The sequence below is a fragment of the Gossypium arboreum genome, chromosome 10 (genome assembly GCF_025698485.1).
Source record: "Gossypium arboreum isolate Shixiya-1 chromosome 10, ASM2569848v2, whole genome shotgun sequence".
Classification (NCBI taxonomy): Eukaryota; Viridiplantae; Streptophyta; class Magnoliopsida; order Malvales; family Malvaceae; genus Gossypium; species Gossypium arboreum.
Window position 1 is genome coordinate 111,645,070 of NC_069079.1, and position 19,357 is coordinate 111,664,426.

The 19,357-nt window shown below is 34.1% G+C and overlaps 1 protein-coding gene across 1 annotated transcript; it reads right to left on the minus strand.

Moving 5' to 3' along the window:
* Positions 1 to 13,995: 13,995 nt before the first annotated feature.
* On the minus strand, positions 13,996 to 14,763 carry LOC108488390 (cell wall / vacuolar inhibitor of fructosidase 1-like). The gene has a single exon (XM_017792669.2). The coding sequence runs from the start codon at positions 14,687 to 14,689 to the stop codon at positions 14,144 to 14,146; it is 546 nt and encodes a 181-aa protein (XP_017648158.1). The 5' UTR covers positions 14,690 to 14,763; the 3' UTR covers positions 13,996 to 14,143.
* Positions 14,764 to 19,357: the final 4,594 nt, after the last annotated feature.

A 19,357-nucleotide genomic window follows, 5' to 3' on the forward strand; every position in this document is an offset into this window, starting at 1 on the left:
TGAAAACCCAAAACTCTGTGAAAAATATGGCTATCAATGCCACACAGCTATGTGGTAGACTGTGTGGTAAGCCATGTAACTCAATATTTTAGAATTAGAGGCACATGGGCTAGGGATACGAGCGTGTGTCCAGGTCGTATGGGTAAAATTTTCGAGTCTTGAGTCACACGTGCGTGTGCTAGACCATGCGTTAGACCTTGTAACTCACTATTTTGAGCCATATAGCCATATTACAGGTCGCGTGTGACACTAAAAAGGCCACACGGGTCAGTCACCTAGGTCGTGTGAATCCACTCAAGCGTGTGGGTAAAAAACCATTATTTTTCCCTAATGCCGTAACCATCATTATCTGAGAACCTGTCACTCAATAGTCTGTTATTTTTATATATAAAATATGAATTCTAATGAATAAGTGCGATAACCTTACATGGGTATGATCTGAATTGATATTTCTGTACACATATATCTAATTTATGTTAAATCTATATCTGCATTGGGTTTGGGATGGTGAAAAGAATGAAGTGTGGGCAGTTTAACAATTTTTCGAATTGAGTGGCTAAGCCACAAACTTATTTCTAATTCTGGCGAATTATCGCATTTTGATTTGGCAGCTTGACTGCAATCATTTTAGAACGTGGCGTCTATTCATTAAGTGGTGTGTAGAGATGGATGGATACTTGATACTATATGTGGTGTGTAGGGATAGATGGAGATGGTGTGTAGCGGTTGGGGTAGGAAATTACATCTGTATCTAAGATATTCTGAAATTGTGTATGATATTTTTTGTTTCTGTTTCTGCATCCGATTTTGAAAATTTACTGATTAATAATAAACTGTGACCATATTTGATATGTTGTTTAAATGAGAATGTAAGTTACGTACTAAGTTATAGACTCATTTTGTCTGTTGTTTAGCTTACAAGTAGGCCCCAGACTTAGATGGGTCGGTGTGGCAGGAGTTTGGCAATCTCTTTTCTTATTACTTAATATTTTATGTGGTCTTATACTTTTATGCGTTTATTTCAGAACTTAGTTTGTAATTTGGTTTTCTATGTTGGTTTATCTATATAAATTATTTCGATTGTTAAACTTTAAACAGTTAAGGTTAGATTTTTCTAATGGTTTGATTTAGCCTCCAGACTTGGTCTTAACGTCTAGGTCGGGTATGAGATATTATATTTAATGGTATCAAAGCCAGGTTTTCAAAACTTAGAATGTGTTTCTGGGATCCTATTTTTGTTAAATCTTGTTTTGAAGGAAAAATTTATTCAAGTAACTCTGAAAACTGATTTTATAAAATACCGAGTTTCTGGCGCCGAACCTATAAGTACTTCGACTTAGCTATATTATTTAGCTAGAAAATACTATAGTAATAGAACCTGTTGGCTTAGTTAAAGACTTTGATAGGAATTGTGAAATAAGATATATGATGAAAACTTTGAACTAATCTGTAAACTCTTGGTATTGTAGATAAGTTGAGATAATGAGTTCGCGTATTAGTCGTAGACGTGGTTCTCGTGAATGCCGTGAGCATCAAGGAGGAGTTCGAATAGAGTCATCCTGTATGAGCAGTATGCCCAATTTGAAGATAAGCGAGATTGTTAATACTCCTACTATTTAGACTGGGTCTCAGACTCCGACAGCCAGGGATAACATGCTGTCCTAGGCTACGTTGTACATTTTGGAGAGTCATTGGGGCCTATTCTGGATTGGTGGGCCGAGGGTTGTTTACTGAACGGCTCTAGTAAAATGGTGCTTAGTTGTTTAATGGTGTTACTAGAACCGCCCCTACTGTGGCCGAGTACTAGTTAGAAGCCACCGAGTGTCTTATGAATGACATTGATTACACTCTTACATAGAAATTGAAGGATGCTATATCTCTGCTTCGAGATGAGGCTTCTTAGTAGTGGTTGACGGTTGAGCAGGACGCCCAACCCGAACAGATCACTTAGGAATTCTTCATGAACGCCTTTCAGAGCAAGTGTATAGGGGCGAGTTGTATGGAGGGTTGTAAACGCGACTTTATAAGTTCGGTTCAGGCTGAGAGGTCTGTGGCCGAATACGAGGCTGGGTTTCTGACATTAAGTAAGTATGCTCGCGGTTTGGTTTCAATTGACTATGAGAGGATTATTCGATTCGAGAAAGGACTGAGATATGATCCGAGAATTCTGATAACTCTTCAGATAGAGTGGGTTTTACGGCCTTGGCTGATAAGGCAAAGATAGCAGAGAATATGAAGCGTACTAAGCACGAGAGAAGAGATTTAGAGATAGGTTAGAGTAAGCTCAAGAGAGATTGGGGTCCCACTAGTTTTGTGGAACGCCCTAAGAAACAGGCTAGATTTGAAGGGCCTCCGAGGACTGAGGCACTAGTTGCAACGAGTGAAATTCAGACCTGTAGTGATTGTGGGAGACACCATCCAAGCAAGTGATAGAGGAAGTTGGAGGCTTGTCTTTGATGCAGATTAATGGAACATCGTGTTCGAGATTGTATCTACGATCTGATCAGGTGCAAGCTTATGCACAGGCTCTAGCTCTAGGTCTCGTTCAGCCGTCGAGAGTAGCTTCGCAGCCATCTAGGGGCCTTGTTACAGTTAGAAGTAGAAATGGTTTTGGCCGATGACAGAGAACACTGGGCCAGGGTGCGAGTTAAACTGAGGCACGATAGCATGCCCTTGTGTGTGCAACAATGCTGATGTTATAGCGAGTAAGTTCTTTATTCACTATGTTCCGTATTTTACTCTGATAGATATTAGATCTACTCACCCGTATATAGCTAGCACTATTTATGTGGATCTGGGTATATCTATTAAGAATACTATTAGAGAAATTTCTGTAAGTAGTCCTTTGGGTCAGTTAGTCCGAGTTGATAAAATGTATAGCTGGGTTCTGTTAGAGATTCAGGCTGTTGTGGTTTCGACTAACCTAATGGAGTTGTCATTTGGAGAGTTTAATCTGATTTTGGGAATGGATTTGCTTGTGGAACATCGAGCCAGTTTAAATTATACCTCTAATAGGGTAATTCTTAGATCAGATGAGGATACCAATAATTTTCTAGTCGATGAGCGTCAATATTACCTTATTAATGTGATCTCCACCCTTGTAGCTGAAAAACTAGTTAGGAAAGGTTGTGAGGCATATCTGGACCTTGTGTCTTATTCTGATTCTACAAAACTTTCTGTTAAACACATTTGTACCGTAAGGGATTTCCAAGACATTTTTCCTAAAGAATTGTCAGGGATACCTCCAGATAGAGAGGTCGAGTTTGATATTAATCTGCTACCAGATACTGCTCCTTTTCTATTGCTCATTACTGCATGGAACCAAAGGCGTTTATGGAACTAAAGGCTCAGCTTTAGGAACTTCTTGATCGAGGGTTCATCTGACTGAGTGTGTTCCCGTAGGGAGTACTGGTTCTGTTTGTCAAGAAAAAGGATGGCACGATGATGATATGTGTGGATTATTGTCAGCTGAATAAGTTGACGGTAAAGAACAGGTATCCGCTTTCGAGGATCGACGATCTGTTGGATTAGTTCCGTAGGGCATCTATATTTTTCAAAATCAATATTTATTCTAGATATCATCTCAAGGTTAATATAAGACTGCTTTCAAGATTTGTTACGGAAATTACGAGTTTTTACTTTGCCCTTCGGTTTGACAATGCTCTAGCCGCATTTATAGATTTGATGAACTGGGTATTTCAGTCATATTTGGATCAGTTCGTCATAGTTTTCATCGATGACATTCTGATTTATTCTAAAATTGAGAGTGAGCATGATGAGCATCTTCGAATAATTCTGCAGATACTCCACGAGAAACAGTTGTATACTAAGTTTAGCAAGTATGAATATGATTACAAGTGGTTACTTTTCTGGGTCTTGTAGTGTCAGCTAAGGGGATCCAAATTGACACTAAAAAGATTGAGACTGTGATCAAGTGGAAACAGGTGAGAAATGTGTCTGAGATTCAGAGTTTTCTTAGTTTGGCAAGTTATTATTGAAGAGTTGTTGAGGGGTTCTCGCTTATCACAGCTCCCCTAACTAAGCTATTGCGAAAAAAGCACCCTTTGTATGGTTTGATGAGAAGGAAACAAGCTTTGAAAGGTCAAGTCTATTCTGACTCTAACATCTATTCTGGTACAGCTTGAATCTGGTAGAGAATTTTTTGCCTACAACAATGCTTTGCATGTCGATTTAGGCTACGTTTTGATGCATGATAGTAAGGTCGTGGCTTATACATCTCTATAGATTAAGTCACACGAGGGTAACTATTCGATACATAACCTGAGTTGGTTGTGGTTGTCTTAGCTCTGAAAATCTAAATGCACTACTTGTATGGTGAGAGGTGTATCATTTATACTGATCATAAGAGTCTCAAGTATTTGCTAACTCAAAAAGAGTTAAACCTTAGACAACATAAATGGGTTGATGTGCTTAAAGATTATGAATGTACGATAGAGTATCATCTCGGTAAGGCCAATGTTGTGGTCGATGCTCTTAGTCGTAGATAGATGACTGATCTGAAAGCAATGTTTGCTTGCCTGAGTTTGTTAAATGACATTAGTCTATTGGCCAAGTTGCAGGTTAAGCTGGCCTGGGCTGATCAAATTTGAGCTAAATAGTTAAGTGATAAGTCTCTGGTTTTCTATTTTTCTCAAGTTGAAGATGGTGGGACTTTCGATTTTGGACTAAACAATGATAGGGTACTGTGTTTCAGGGGTTGGATCTGTGTGTCTAATGATGTTGAGTTGAGATAGTCGATTTTGCGAGAAGTACATAGTAGTCTTTTTGCAATGCACCCTGGTGGGAATAAGATGTCCAAGGATCTCCGAGAGCTTTATTGGTGGCCCAGTTTGAAACAAGAGGTAACTAACTTTGTTTCATGTAGCCTGACATGTCAAAAGGTTAAGGCTGAGCACCAGCTGCCTTCAGGTCTGCTATAACCAATTAAAATTCCCCTTTAGAAATATGAGCATGTGATTATGGATTTCGTTAGTGGATTACTTTTGACACCTACTAAGAATGATTCGGTTTGGGTCATCATAGATCAATTGACTAAGTCTACTCACTTTCTTCCGGTTAAGACTGATTATTCACTTTAAAAATTGGCTAAGTTTTATGTCTCCGAGATTGTAAGATTGCATAGAATCTTGACTTCAATTATCTTTAAAAGAGACCTATGTTTTACTTCTCGGTCCTGGAAAAAGTTTGAGTGTTATTTGTTAAATTATGATAGAATTTAGCCTTTGTATCTGTGGTTAAGTGTTTTGTTTATGTGTTTGAGATCAAGGGTTTGAGTCTTTCTTCCTGAAATTTTACTGTTTATTCTAGTTTAACCCTTATTCTTGAATTCTCGACTTAAGTTTATTTCTGCATTAATCTGTGTCAAGAATGAGCCTGCTGGTTTGATGGTTAAGCTTCTATATACTTTTTGGTATTGTGCTCGAATATCTGCACAGACGTCAAGGAAATATTTTTACTATTTGGTAAAAAAAATTTGTTTATTTTTTTAATTAAATAAGTTCTTTTTGTCTTAAACTTTTTTTTGTCTCCTTCTCATTTTCTCTCTATAACATGCTTCTCCTATTTTTTTTGTTTGTTTTTCCTTTTTTTTCTTACTTTTAATTATTTTCGTAAGATTGCTACCGACTTCAATTAGGCGTTCTATGTAGTTCATTGCTTCGATTGTAAGAATTTTGCGTAAGTTTTGTCGTTATTTTCTTTCTATTTTTATTAGATTTTGTATGGTTCGTTGAGGTCGGATGTTACTGTTAGTGATTCTCAACTCCTTGTTAAATGTTCGATTTGTTTTCGCTTAGGCAAAGATCTTGAGAGGAGTGTTCCTCCAGCAAGTTAGTTTCGCTTAGTAGTTGTTCAATTATTGGTAAGCGAATAATTTATGTTTCGGGATTTTGCGTCGAAGTTTTCAACATAATTCATTTTGACTGTTAAGTTAGCATTTTTAGTTTGATTAATTCGTTAAATTGGACATTGGTTGGTTGTTTTTAGGTTATGGATTTCTCTGCCTTGTATCGGCATCGAAACTACATCAGGTATGTAACGAAAATTTAAAATTTTGTGATTTGCAAACGCCGAACAGCATGGCTATGGATGCTACACGATAATGTGTCAGGCCATGTGGTAGGCCGTGTGAGCTACACGGCCGTGTGTTAGGCCATGTGGCAAGTCGGGTAACTCACTATTTTAGAATTAAAGGCACACGGGCTTGTGTCCAAGCCGTGTAACTCACTATTTTGGAATTTTGGGTCAATAGGCTAGGGATACGGGCGTATGTCTAGGCCATGTGAGAGAAATTTTTGGGTCTTAAGTCATACAGGTGTATGCTAGACCGTGCACTAGACCTTGTAACTCATTGTTTTGAGCTATACAACTGTGTGTTAGGCTGTGATGACACTAAGAAGGCCATACGAGCGTGTGCTAGGTCGTATGAACCATACGAGCCAGTCTTCTAGGCCGTGTAAATCCACACGAGTGTGTGGGTCAAAAATCAAGTTTTTTTTCCCTAGGGTTTCGAATTAAACGTAAGCCTACTGTAGAGTCCGTGTGATCTTACTTAGGCCTACCTTACATGAGCATGATTTGAATTGGTATTTATGTATACGCATATCTAATTTCTATTAAATTTTTATCTGTATGGGGTTCAAGATGGTGAAAAGAAGGAAATGTGGGCTGTTTAACAATTTGCCGAACTAAGTGGCTAAGTCACAAACTTATTTATGATTCTGGCGAATTATCGCATTTTGACCTAGCAACTTGACTACAATCATTTTGGAACGTGACACATAGTCACTAAGTAGTGTGTAAGGATGGATGGGTACTTGATACCCTATGTAGTGTGTAAAGATAGATGGAGATAGTATGTAGCGATTGGGGGTAGAAAATTGCATCTATATTTGAAATGTTTTGAAACTGTATTTGATATCCTCTGTTTCTGTATCTGATTCTAAGAATTTACTGATTAATAATGAACTGTGACCATATCTGATATGTTATTGTTTAACTGAGAATGTAAGTTACGCACTAAGTTGTAAACTCATTTTGTCTATTGTTTAGATTACAAGTAACCCTCAGACTTAGGCGGGTCGGTGTGGCAGGAACTCAGTCATTTCTTTTCTTGTTACTTAAATTTTTATCTGGACTTATATTTTTATGTGTTTATTTCAGACTTCAATTTATAATTTGGTTTTCTACGTTGGTTTATCTATATAAATGATTTTGACTGTTAAACTTTAGACAATTAAGGTTGGATTTTTTTTAATGGTTTGATGTAGCCTTTAAATTTGGTCTTAATGTCTAGACCTGGTATAGGGCGTTTCAAATTATGTTAGCACCACTAAGTAACCATTACTCAACGTTCAAATTTATTTGTTTCTATGCGCAAATCCTTTCTGTACTTAGTGAGAAAACACATTCATTTATGAATGTGACCCATTTCTTTAACTTTATTATTTTTATTCATTTCTATTCATTTGGTTCTACATGTAATTTATTTCTGGTTTCAACAAGCTAGTGAAGGGTTTGATTGAACATATATAATTAGGACTCAAATAATTTATAATTAAGTTCCAGTTTTTTGCTTATTAACTATAAACTTATTTAGTCATGAAGTCATTCCACTATGGTATCATAACTGAACTCTTCCTAATTACATATCATTACGAAAGTTACTTAATAAGTGTTTGTCCAATGACCTTATCTTAAGTGTGTTACCCTTATAGGATATCCTTAATCTCTTTGGGATAAATCCATTCTCCCAATATGATCCTATTTTATCTCAAGGTAACCATTACATCTCCTCTGTCATAAAAAGTCAACTACTATCAAATAGTAATCAAGTCATTTATTACAAAGACAAAAAACCCATTACCATGTTTACTTTTCATCTATCATATAATGCTGATAAGAGGATATTATTTACCCATTAGTTGGGTTATGAATTTCACTATTGTAAATGATGTTACATACTATAGAAGTCGTATAACCAACACACCATCTTTCAGTTTCTTATCCATTTGAACTTAGGCTTTTACTTACATCAAAGTATACAACTCATGCACACATAGTCCATCATCCACTCAGGATTAAGGTATGATATACTATGAATGTCACAAGTGAATAAATCCATAAATGGATCTAGGATCTATTCTAATTAGGTCCTGTCCAATGTACTATCAGTCTAGTTAGTCACATTTATGTCTCTATCTTTTGGAAGTCATCCGCTCCGATGCTCAAGACAAAACATATTTCCAATTGGACTTAATAGGAAACATTTTATTCTTTCAATAGGTTTGCTCATTTTTTATTAGACTAAGTATGTGTTTAGGTTCATCTACTAATAGAATTTGTCTTTCCTTATTACGATCTGACCACGTAATATCGCTTAGTATTACTTAAATGTTAGATAACCAGTGACCCAATATTTGCTTCTATTTTGCTTTGTGTGCAAAACATCAGAGATAATATAAAAAGGATATTAATGTAATTAATGGATTTTTTATTGAACCATTTTTTCGAAAAATATAAGTATACAAAACAAATATACTACATTTAGGGCACCATATCTAATACATCCAACTCTCCAGCTCAGTCTAAAAGTCATTATGTTCCTATTTTGTATGTAAATATATAGTTTTGAGTTCATATAGCATGTACCTAGGTTGGTTTAGTATGTTACTTAAGTTATATTTGGTAAATTTTGTAAACTAGCCTAAAGTTATTATAGTTTAATTTCGCCTCATAATTATTAACTAAATATGTTTGTTTATATTTGTTTGATTGTGTGAATTGGTTGGTTAAGTGATGTTTGAATGTGTTTAGATAGTTTAATTTGATGATTATATTTTAAGGTAAGTTTGGGTTCAATTGCTTAAGCTTTTGGATACTTATAAGTGTGGAAATTTGACCATTTATGCATTAAGTCTCGAGATAGGAAGAACATCTCTTGAGACCATTAGAACAAATTTCACTTAGTTTTGCATTCAATAGACTGGAGTCTCGATACATATCTAGTTAGTCTCGAGACAAAAGTATATCGAAGCTAAATTAATTTTTCCCTGTTCCAACTCTTGTCTCGAGACATTCAAACATCGAAGGAAAAATATAAAAACAGGAGAGGTCTGTCTCGAGACCTAGTCTCAAGACATAAAGGACCTTGCCTCGAGACACTGCCTTGAGACACAACATGTAGTGCCTCGAGAGACGAAAACTTCGAAGATAAAATTTCTAAAATAATATAAGACTTGTCTCGAGAGATGAAGTCCCTTGTCTCGTATTATATTCCACTAAATCCTTGAATGATTTTATTAGGTACTAAATGTAATTTATGTGATTTAGTTATCTGAAATGTGTGCATAATTGATGTGAGTTGCTTTGGCAACGTAATGAGATGTCACACATTCGGATTTGACGATCAGGTCGAGTGCAAAGTGTCACATTTTTTTAACTACTAAACCTTACATCGACAACCCCTAATCTCTAATTACTCGAAAATTTTTATTTTATATTTTAAAGGAACTCCAACGCCCCTATGTTTCAAATTCATAGTTGTTTCGTTAAATAATATTAAATTGTCCTTATTTTGGAAAATAGAACTTACAATAATTATATAAAAAACTCATTAATTTATATCATATAAAAACTATTGATATAACGTATAGGTTAAATATATATATATATATATATTTATTAAGTTGTTCTATATTTTCAAATTTTGTAAAAGAAAAAGTTACATAAAATTATTAAACAATAAATTAAAATTAATATGGATAGGGTGGTGCACAAAATTCAAGGCACACTGAATATAAATTTAGATAGCTTTGGTAATGATTTTAATGATAAGTTTATTTTACTGATTCTTCTATCTTATATTTTAAATCCAACTAAAGGATTGCTAACGAATTTTGTACAACCATGAGTATTTCTTGTGATGACTAAATATATATATAGTATTATCAAAATTGGACCAAATCAATTAAATTGATGATTGATAGTTAAAACAATTCAACTAGCAATATAACACTGAAAAAAAAACATCTTTAATTAATAAGAAATTATTGAAGACTTCATTGATAAATTTAGGCTTATAATAATGCATGAATAGGAAGGAAAAATATGGTCAATTCTCTTCCCTAATCCCATGCGCCAATCCTAAGAAAAGTTCGAAAAAAAAAAGATCACCAAAGTAATCAAACTCTTCATTTTCTCTGCCCACAATGCTAATCCTAATTGGCAATAGAAGTATAATGACACTAAAATACCATTTCTAAGGAGTTCTAATAATTCACTCTTTTATGTATTTGTTCAATACATGTTATTTATTTCAATAATGATATATATCCAATTCAGAAATTTTCAAAGATGTGAATAAATTATTATTTTGAGTTGTAATAAAATGAATTTTTATATTTTCATTACTAATTTTCAGCTTTAAATAATCGATGTATTTGTAAAAATAAACGGGTAAATTATAAAATAATTACTTTTGATTAACTCGGATTATATTTTAATCATTTATGTTTGAAATGTTACGTTTTAGTCACTTACGTTATTATTTTATTACAAAGTGGTCACTCTACTGTTAAGCTCCGTTACCTTCTTAACAGTGGTCCTACATGGTAGTCCAAATGGATTTTAAATGCTAACTTGGATGTCCTACGTGGCAGTCCATATTAAATTTATTAAATTAAAAACTTATTTTCATCCCAACAACTGGACATCCAATTTGGTATTTAAAACTCATTTAAACTGTCACGTAGGACTACCATTAGGGAGGTAACGGAGTTTAACGGTAAAGTGACCACTTTTTAACAAAAGAATAACATAAGTGACTAAAATAAAATAAAAAATTTACTAAAATGGAATTTGAGACAAACAAAAATAACTATTTTTATAATTTATCTAAAATAAAATAAAAAAATTCTAATGTGTCATAATTTATCTTAGCTTTGATTTAAAAAAAAAAAAAACAGATTCAATTTTAACCAAATTAAATGCAGATTAATTAGGATCATAATAATAGTGTTCTGCCTTATTTTGGCGATGTCTTTTTTCCTTTTAGAAAATTCTCGAGACTATAATTACGATTTTTTTACCAAAGCGTATGAAAGTGATTTGAATTTCAAAGGCACCAATCAATTTTCTTTCAGATTCCCAACACCCGAACATGACCAAAATCATCTCTTTATTCATACTTGAACCTGTATTTGTCACTGTAATCTACTCAGCCAACAACCTGATTGAAACCACTTGCAAAAGGATTCCATATCTCGATCTCTGTGTCTCGACTTTGAAACCCTATCCCTTGAGTTCGACCACGGTCGTAAAGGGGCTCGCTCGCATCTGGTTGATATTGTCAATGCCAAAGCCAATGGCACATTGAATCGGATTTTAACATTGCTCAAAAGTGTCAAAGACCGCAGCTTGAGAAAGGCTGCTTTGATTCATATAAAACCTTTCTCCAGGGTCATTGAAGCAATCGAAAAAGGGAATCCGAAATTCGCTGTAGAAGGGAACCTGAAATTCGCTATCAAGAGTGCAATAGATGCTGGAAGCAAGGATGGATCCAAGGGGGTGGGAGCGGTCACCCCTTTGAAATTTTTAAATTTTTTAAATTTATATATAAATTATTATGTATTTTAAATTTGGTGTTCACATTATATAACATTCGCTTCTCTTGGCCACATTGTATTTCATATAATTCGCCCCCTTAAGCCATAAGCCATAATATTTACAAAGATCATGAGATAGAAGTCCCTAATTTAAATGCTTCGTACAAAGCTGGTTCAGGTCGGTCTCACATCCAGAGAGACAACATCACAATTCAGTATCACTATTGGTTTGATATATTAATTGCTAGAATCGATTCATTGCTAACAAAAATGAATTCTCACTTTAATGATGAGGTAATGAAGTTAGTTGTTCATAGCTCCTGTTTGGATCCTTACGATAATTACACAATTTTTCGGGTGAAAATTAGCTGCAAGCTTATGAATGATTTTTATTTGGACGATTTTATGGAGCAAGAAAAGCCACATGTGAAGATTCAATTGGAGCATTTTCAACTTGATGCTCATCAAAGCACGGAGTTGCAAAAAGTTTCTATAGTTGCCAAGTTGTGTTAAGTGCTAGCTAAAATAAATAAGTCAAGTATTTATCCTCTTGATAAAATTATTCGTTTTGTGCTAACTCTTCCCGTGTGTACTGTAACAACTAAACAAGCATTTTCAGCCATGAAAATTGTGAAGACAAGGCTTCGTAATAGAATAGAAGATAATTTTATTTCAACTTATTTTGTGACATACATCGAAAAAAGATAGCTTGAGAAATTTCAACAGATTTTATCATTGATGAGTTCTATATTATGAAAAAGCAGAGGGTATAATTTAAGGTGCCTAGTATTGAGGAATAGGAATAAGGCCAAATTTTTTAATTTACTTTTGGAATTATAATGATATTTATGAAATTTTAATACAGTATTAATTATTTTTTTACATATTAGAAAGAAATATTTAATTTTATATAGTGTGATTTTTTCTTTTAATTTTTTTATAATTAAATCGTTAATGCTTTTTAAAAAATTAAATTAATTTATTTTATAAAAAAATCTGAAAAGAATTCACATTTTTTTATATTAAAAAATTTATTCAGATTAAGAAATTCCGCATCCTTAAAGTAGCTGGAAATGAAGCTCAGAGGTGCAGAAACAGGTTCGGAAAGCGACGGAGGTCACCGATCTCGTATCGAAACTAGGCCGTGCATGATCTTTCTGCTGTTCTTCAATCCATTGCCTCATTGTTACTTTGAGACTGATTGTTTAGGTATCTTTTGTATTGAATGATGATAAATTAGAGAAAAAAAAAACATCTGAATGATTTGATGATTTTCAGGTACTTTAGTTAATATGAGAAAATTAATCTAATTTAAGGATGAAATTTAAAGTTATTATCAATGGATTTGACTAATGATACAATGGACAAATGAATGACGGAAAGTTATGGTCCCTTTTAGAAAAGTTTGTTGCTTTGGTTCGCATAAGGTGTGATGAGCATAGTGCCAAATGCTGCCAACTTTATCTAAAGCAGGCAAATGACATCATTCTATTTATATACATATATCTTTGCAATTTCAGTTGAAACATATCTAATTGGAACCCAAATTCATTGGCTCAGGCACTCTTTATTATATCTATACAATAATTTATTTAGCTCCTAATTTTATATAAAAAATAATTTTAGTATTTTATTTAATTTTATTTTTAACTTTTAAATTTATATTTTTGCCATGTAAGTTTCATGTCACCATTTAATTAATTTTTAAAATTTAAAAATTTAAATATATATAAAATTATTTTTAAAAATTAAAATTTTAAAAATTGATTAAATATTTATGTATATTTACATACGTGGCAATCCACGTGTATGCCACGTCAATAAATCTAATAAATGTTAATTTTTATTTATTTTAAGGTGATTTGATAAAAATATAAATTTAATAATTAAAAGAAACAAAAAATTAAATAAAAGATTAAAATAATTTTTTATGAAGTTGAAGAGAAAAAAGGTGTATTCTCTCTTTTCCCACCAAATAATATTCACCATTTTAAGGCCTGATTGGACTCACTCCTCGTTTAGAGCCAACAAAACTAGGCAATTCTTGAAATCCTAATAATTTTATACTAAGGGGTGGCTTTGAACCCTTTAGTTAAATGGTCTAATTCGATTTCTAGCCCTTCTTACAATACAATACTTCAATTTAATCCATTTTTAATTATATCTCAGTCCTCACTGCATAATTCTTGACTCCGTTGCTGTCTATAATAAAATATATGGGATCTTTAGTGATAACGTTCCGCGATTTGTAATAACATAGTTTGGCGTCTTCAGACAGGGGAGACATCATTGTCTCTCAAGGATCTGTGTTGGAAAGATGTGATTGGAGGACAATTAATGATTGACATACTGTTTCAATGCCAATCATCCATTCTTCTTTTAAACAAAACCACTAATCATTTCACTCTTTATCCATTTTTCATAACATCTATAACACATCTTTACATACATTTTTATTGCCCATTACTTGGCATTAGACAGTAAGTTTCTTGCAGAACAGTTAAAACATTTCATCGTCCTCATAGTAATAATTGGACAATGGAAGCAACCACAGCAGAAAGATCATGGACAACCTTGTTGCTAGCATATATTGGAAACTTGGGTTCGTTTTTGAATCCCCTGCCACAAGCATCGGCTTCATTAGCTGCATCCGTCGCCCCCTCGACACCGAACTTTGGGTCGCCTTTCGTGACAGCTTCTACAGCTACCGGGATATCGTATTTAACAATGGCGTTGTAATAATCAGCACAGTCACGCAAGGCCATTTTCAGCTTCGGATCTTTGGCCACTTTAAGCAGCGCTGTGATCTGCCGCAGCGTTGCGGTGGCTTTGGCCTTCAGTTTATCAGTTCCGATTTGCGCTAGCCCCGCTACGTTTGCACCGGAACTTCGAGGGTCGGATTTAAGAGCCGAGACGCATAGATTGTAAAAGGGTGTCTTTTGGCAAGTTGTTTCGACCATGTTGGCACCAGTTCCATGCAATTCCAGGGCAGAAATAGGAGTGAATGAAACTAAAGTGAAGCAAAATGCAAGGTGAAGCAGAGCAAAAGAGATGGTGTTGTTCATGTTTGGTGTATTTGGGTCTTTTGGTTTGTTTACACCTAAATACCTCTATGGATTGGCAATGGATTCCCTATAAATGTATTTATAGAGAAGAAACGAGTTTCTTTAGCGTTAAAAAAATAAGAATTTACGTATAATTCATAAAGTGAAAAGGTATATTACCTTCCCTCTTCTCTTATCTTTTATCCTCTTTTATGCTCAAAAGCTTAAAAGAAAATATTCATATATAACAATAATGCATAATATTTTTTAGGAAATTTATATTTAATGTATTGCAAGTAAATTAAATGATAATGGTAATATATATATATTATTACATCTTCTCTCCAACTTATGAGCATTAAAAATATTATCACAGTATTAAAAAAAAAAACACTTTATTTTAACCATCCTGTTATACCCGAGCTAGTTAAGCATTGCTTTTTCGAGGTGTTTTTAAAAAATGACGTGGCAAAGTGATTTTAAGAATACATTTAAAAGTTTGGTTTAAGATTTAAGTAGGGGTGAGTGTTCGATCGAATCGAATGAAAAAAATTTTGAGTTAATCGAGTTGACGAATCATATTTTATCATCCTAATTTGATTTGAAATTTTTTCGAATCGAGTCAAGTGAGATAGAATTTGAATCGAATCGAATCGAATATATTTGTTCGAGTTAAATTTTAAAAAATAATTTTTGGTCCTTGTAACCACTATCACCTATAATAATAAAATTTGTCCACCTTAATCAAATTTTTATTAACTTTCATCACCTCATAATTTATTTATTAATTTTTATATATACGGGTTAGCTTCTTTGCTTGCTTAGTTGTTTCAATTATCTTTAAATTCTTGTCACTATCTATTTTGGAATTAAAAATATATTAAATGTAAAAATGTGATTTTTAAATAAAAGTTATTTTAAATATAAAATGTGAAATTGATACCAATATAAAACTTTATACGAATATTTTATGGCATAATTAATAATTCAATTTTAATATAAATATTTAATATGACTAAACAATTCAATAATATAAATAATATAAAATGTGAAATTTAATTTAATAATATAAATAGTATATATAAATAAAATTATTACTATTTATGTTTAGTGATATTTTTGAATAATTTTAATTTTTATTTGAGAGTAAAGGGTGAGAAGTAAAAGTTTAGGAAGAAAATAAAAGTTTTGGGGAATAAAAGTTTGAGGAAAAGTAAATGGAGGAGTAAAATTTTGGAGGGGAAATATTAAAAAAAAAAATTGGGGGGGATGGGTTTGGGGTAGATGGGAGGTGGGATGGGAAAGGAGTAAAAGTTTTAGGAGGAAAGTGGGAGGGAGTAAAAATTTTAGGGAAAAATAAAAAGTTTTGAGGGTTTTTGGGAGTAAAATTTTGAGAAAAAAGTAAATGGGAGAGTAAAATTTTGGTGGAAAATCGATTTTGGGTAGATTGGGGGTTGGGATGGGAGGGGAGTAAAAGTTTTTGGGGAAAAGTGTGAAGGAGTAAAAGTTTTGAGAGAAAAGTAAAAAGTTTTGAGAGTTTGAGATAAAAATGTAAAACATTATCGTTTGATATTCGAATTATTCGAATTATTCGAGTTATTCGAATTCGAAAACTCAACTCGATTCGAACTCGAAATTAAAAAAAAAATTCGAGTTGACTCGAATAACTCGATTAACTCGAATAACTCTATTCTTTTAACTCGAAATACGAGTTTTTTCGATTTTTACGAGTCGAATCGAGTTTTGCTCACCCCTAGATTTAAGTGTTTAATATTACTGTCAAAAAGTACTTTAGAGAAATAAAATATCTATTTTAAATATGGTGTTATAAAGTAACAAATATGTACTTAAATAATATTTAAATTAGTTAATATTATGATAGGGGTAAAATATCAATCAAGGCCCATTTCCAACTTTTTTTACGGAACTAGACCGATTTTTTAATTATTTACTGGAATAGGCCGAAAAAAGGGAAATCGCGTCCACGTCAACGCGAAGTCAGGGTATTTGCCAGCAAAACGCGTCCTTGAGGAAGCGCTTTGTTCACATCAGTAAAAAACGCTTCTTTGAGGACGCGATTTGTGCTGATGTGGACAAAGCGTTTCCTTAGGGACGCGCTTTGCCCGTGTTTTTCATCTGTTGGGATTAGGGTTTTTTAAGGTTAGGGTTAGGGTAAGTTAAGGTTTTTTATGGTTTAGGGTTAGGGTTTTTTAGGGTTTATGGCTTTTGTAAGGGTTTAGTTAATTAAATTAGGGTGAAAGATTAATTAATTAAATTAAATATTAATTAAAAATCAACTAAATTCGAGATTAGGGTTAAGTAATTAAATTTGTGTTTAAGGTTTTGGAAAAAAATATATATGCAATATAAATTATGTATTAGTGTATTTAAAATAATTTTTTGGTTTTTTTTCAGTAGTATCTGGAAAAAAAATTATAAGAAGAAGTTTCTGAAGAAATAGTATCCAAAAAGCTTCAAGAAGGATGCACTGTCAGCAAAATTACTGAAAAATACTCCCACGTGGACGATTTTTTTCTACAGTGGTATCTAAGAAAATAATTTTGAGAAGACGTTTATGAAAAAATAGTGTAAAAAACGCTTTAAGCAGGATGCACTGTTAGCAAAAGTACTGAAAAAAGCTCCCACGTGGACGCTCTTTTGATACAGTGGTATCTGAAAAATAATTGTGAAATGACCTTTCTGAAAAAATAGTATCAAAAACGCTTCATGCAGTATGCACTTTCAGCAAATTTACTGAAAAAAGCTCTCATGTGGACGCTATTTTTCTACAGTAGTTCCTATTTGGCCTTAGACTATAAATGAGCCAAATTTCATTCTCAGGCTGCATAAGTTACAGCAAGAGAAACTGAGGTTAAAATAGAATAAAAACTGAAGATGAGTGAACGTATTAGTGCTGTTATTTACTATGATGGTGAAATCTATGACACCGAGAACGGTGTTGTTTTTTTATCGGAGAACACAGCGCGACTGGTTTTTAACCAGAACATAGATTTGACAGAACTTTGAAAAAGAATTAGGCGTAAAATCTTCGGAATGACGCCAATAAAAGTTTTGTCTATTAACTATCGATTTTGTGCTTCGGTTGATCTTGTGAGATATGACTCATTCGACATCAAAGGTCCTTGTAGCTTGGAGGCAATGGTGGAGACTCATCTTGCTAGTGAATCACCCTGCCTCGAGTTATATGTACAATTTGCATCGCCAAATGATGCATTTGCGACTTCAACATCTATTGTTGTTCAAGAGGAATACACGACCTCTGCCCAAGACTCTGCTAGTGGGTGGCAAAACACGGAAGCGTCCGTGTTTTGTAACAATATGGAATACACAACCCCTGGCCGAGACTCCGTTAGTGCATGGGACATGCACCTCGATGGGTCGACGTTTGATACTGAAAATACTACTAGGGAACGACATCTACTACTAGTTGTTGGCAATCAACATCTGATTAGGAACGTTATGAAACGTCCACAAGAAGGGATTATTTACTCCCAACGATGTCCACCGGCGAGGGAACCTCGTTCGTTACAGATGATGGTGGGTCAGATGATGAGTCCGATGTGGATCCACCTCGAGAGCCCGAGCCTGATAGTGTAAAAGTTGTATTATTTTCTGAACCGGAGCCTACTCCAACCATACCTGAAAATGTTGAAGGTGATTCAGATGAAGAAGAAGATCCACGATTCAGGGCGTATTCGCCTTCAGCCCACATGCATAATGTCGATTTATCTCAAGATGATGCTTGGAGTTTCCATATCTACCACACAGAAGGCGTGATCGTATAAGTTCATCATTGGATTCGGGTGAACTGAAAGTTGTTAAGGTGTTTTCCAATAAAGATAGTTTTTCTTGGTGCATTGAAACAACATAGCATCATAGACGGGGTTAACTACAACGTGGTTAAATCTAAAATCGATAAGTTTGAGGCCCAGTGTGCAGTGAAAGACAACACATGTTCATAGAAAATTATGGCCTCGTTGAGGAAAAAGATAGGCTTGTGGGAGATTAAAAAGTACAAAGGTCCACGTACATGTGTTGGCGGTACAGTTTCACTAAACTTCTAGGGTTTCTGAATAATATTGTTATTACGTAATGTTGCATTATTTAACGTACTTTGTTTACAGGTGTTTCACAAGATCATTCAAAGATGGATTCAGATATGTTAGCTGACTTAATACTACCGACGGTGAAGGCAAATCCCAGAACTTCAGTGCCGGTCTTAATTGCCAATATTCGTAGCCAATTGAGGTATACACCCTCTTACCGCAAGGCTTGGATAGCTAAGCAAAAGGCATTGAAAAAGATGCATGGTGGGTGTGATGCTTCATATAATGAAGTGTGGCAGTAGTGTCAAATGCTGGAGAGATATGTCCCAGGTTGCATAACAGACCTTGAAACGGCACCTGCGTACTACAACGACCGATTGCTCCATAGATGCCAAGTGTTCAAGCGTCTGTTCTGGAGCTTTGAGAAATGCCGAGATGCATTTCTATATTGCAAGGTGTTGGTACAAATTGACGGTACATTTATGTATGGTAGATATACCCATCAACTACTGCTAGCTGTGGAACAAGATTACAATGGGAGAATCCTTCCAATTGTGTTTGCAATAACACCGGGAGAGTCAGTTGATGACTGGGAATTCTTTCTTTCTAGACTAAGGAGGCA

What these genes read in the sequence shown, in the direction of transcription:
- LOC108488390 (XM_017792669.2), bottom strand. Translation starts at nt 14,689, where the DNA reads ATGAACAACACCATCTCTTTTGCTCTGCTTCACCTTGCATTTTGCTTC.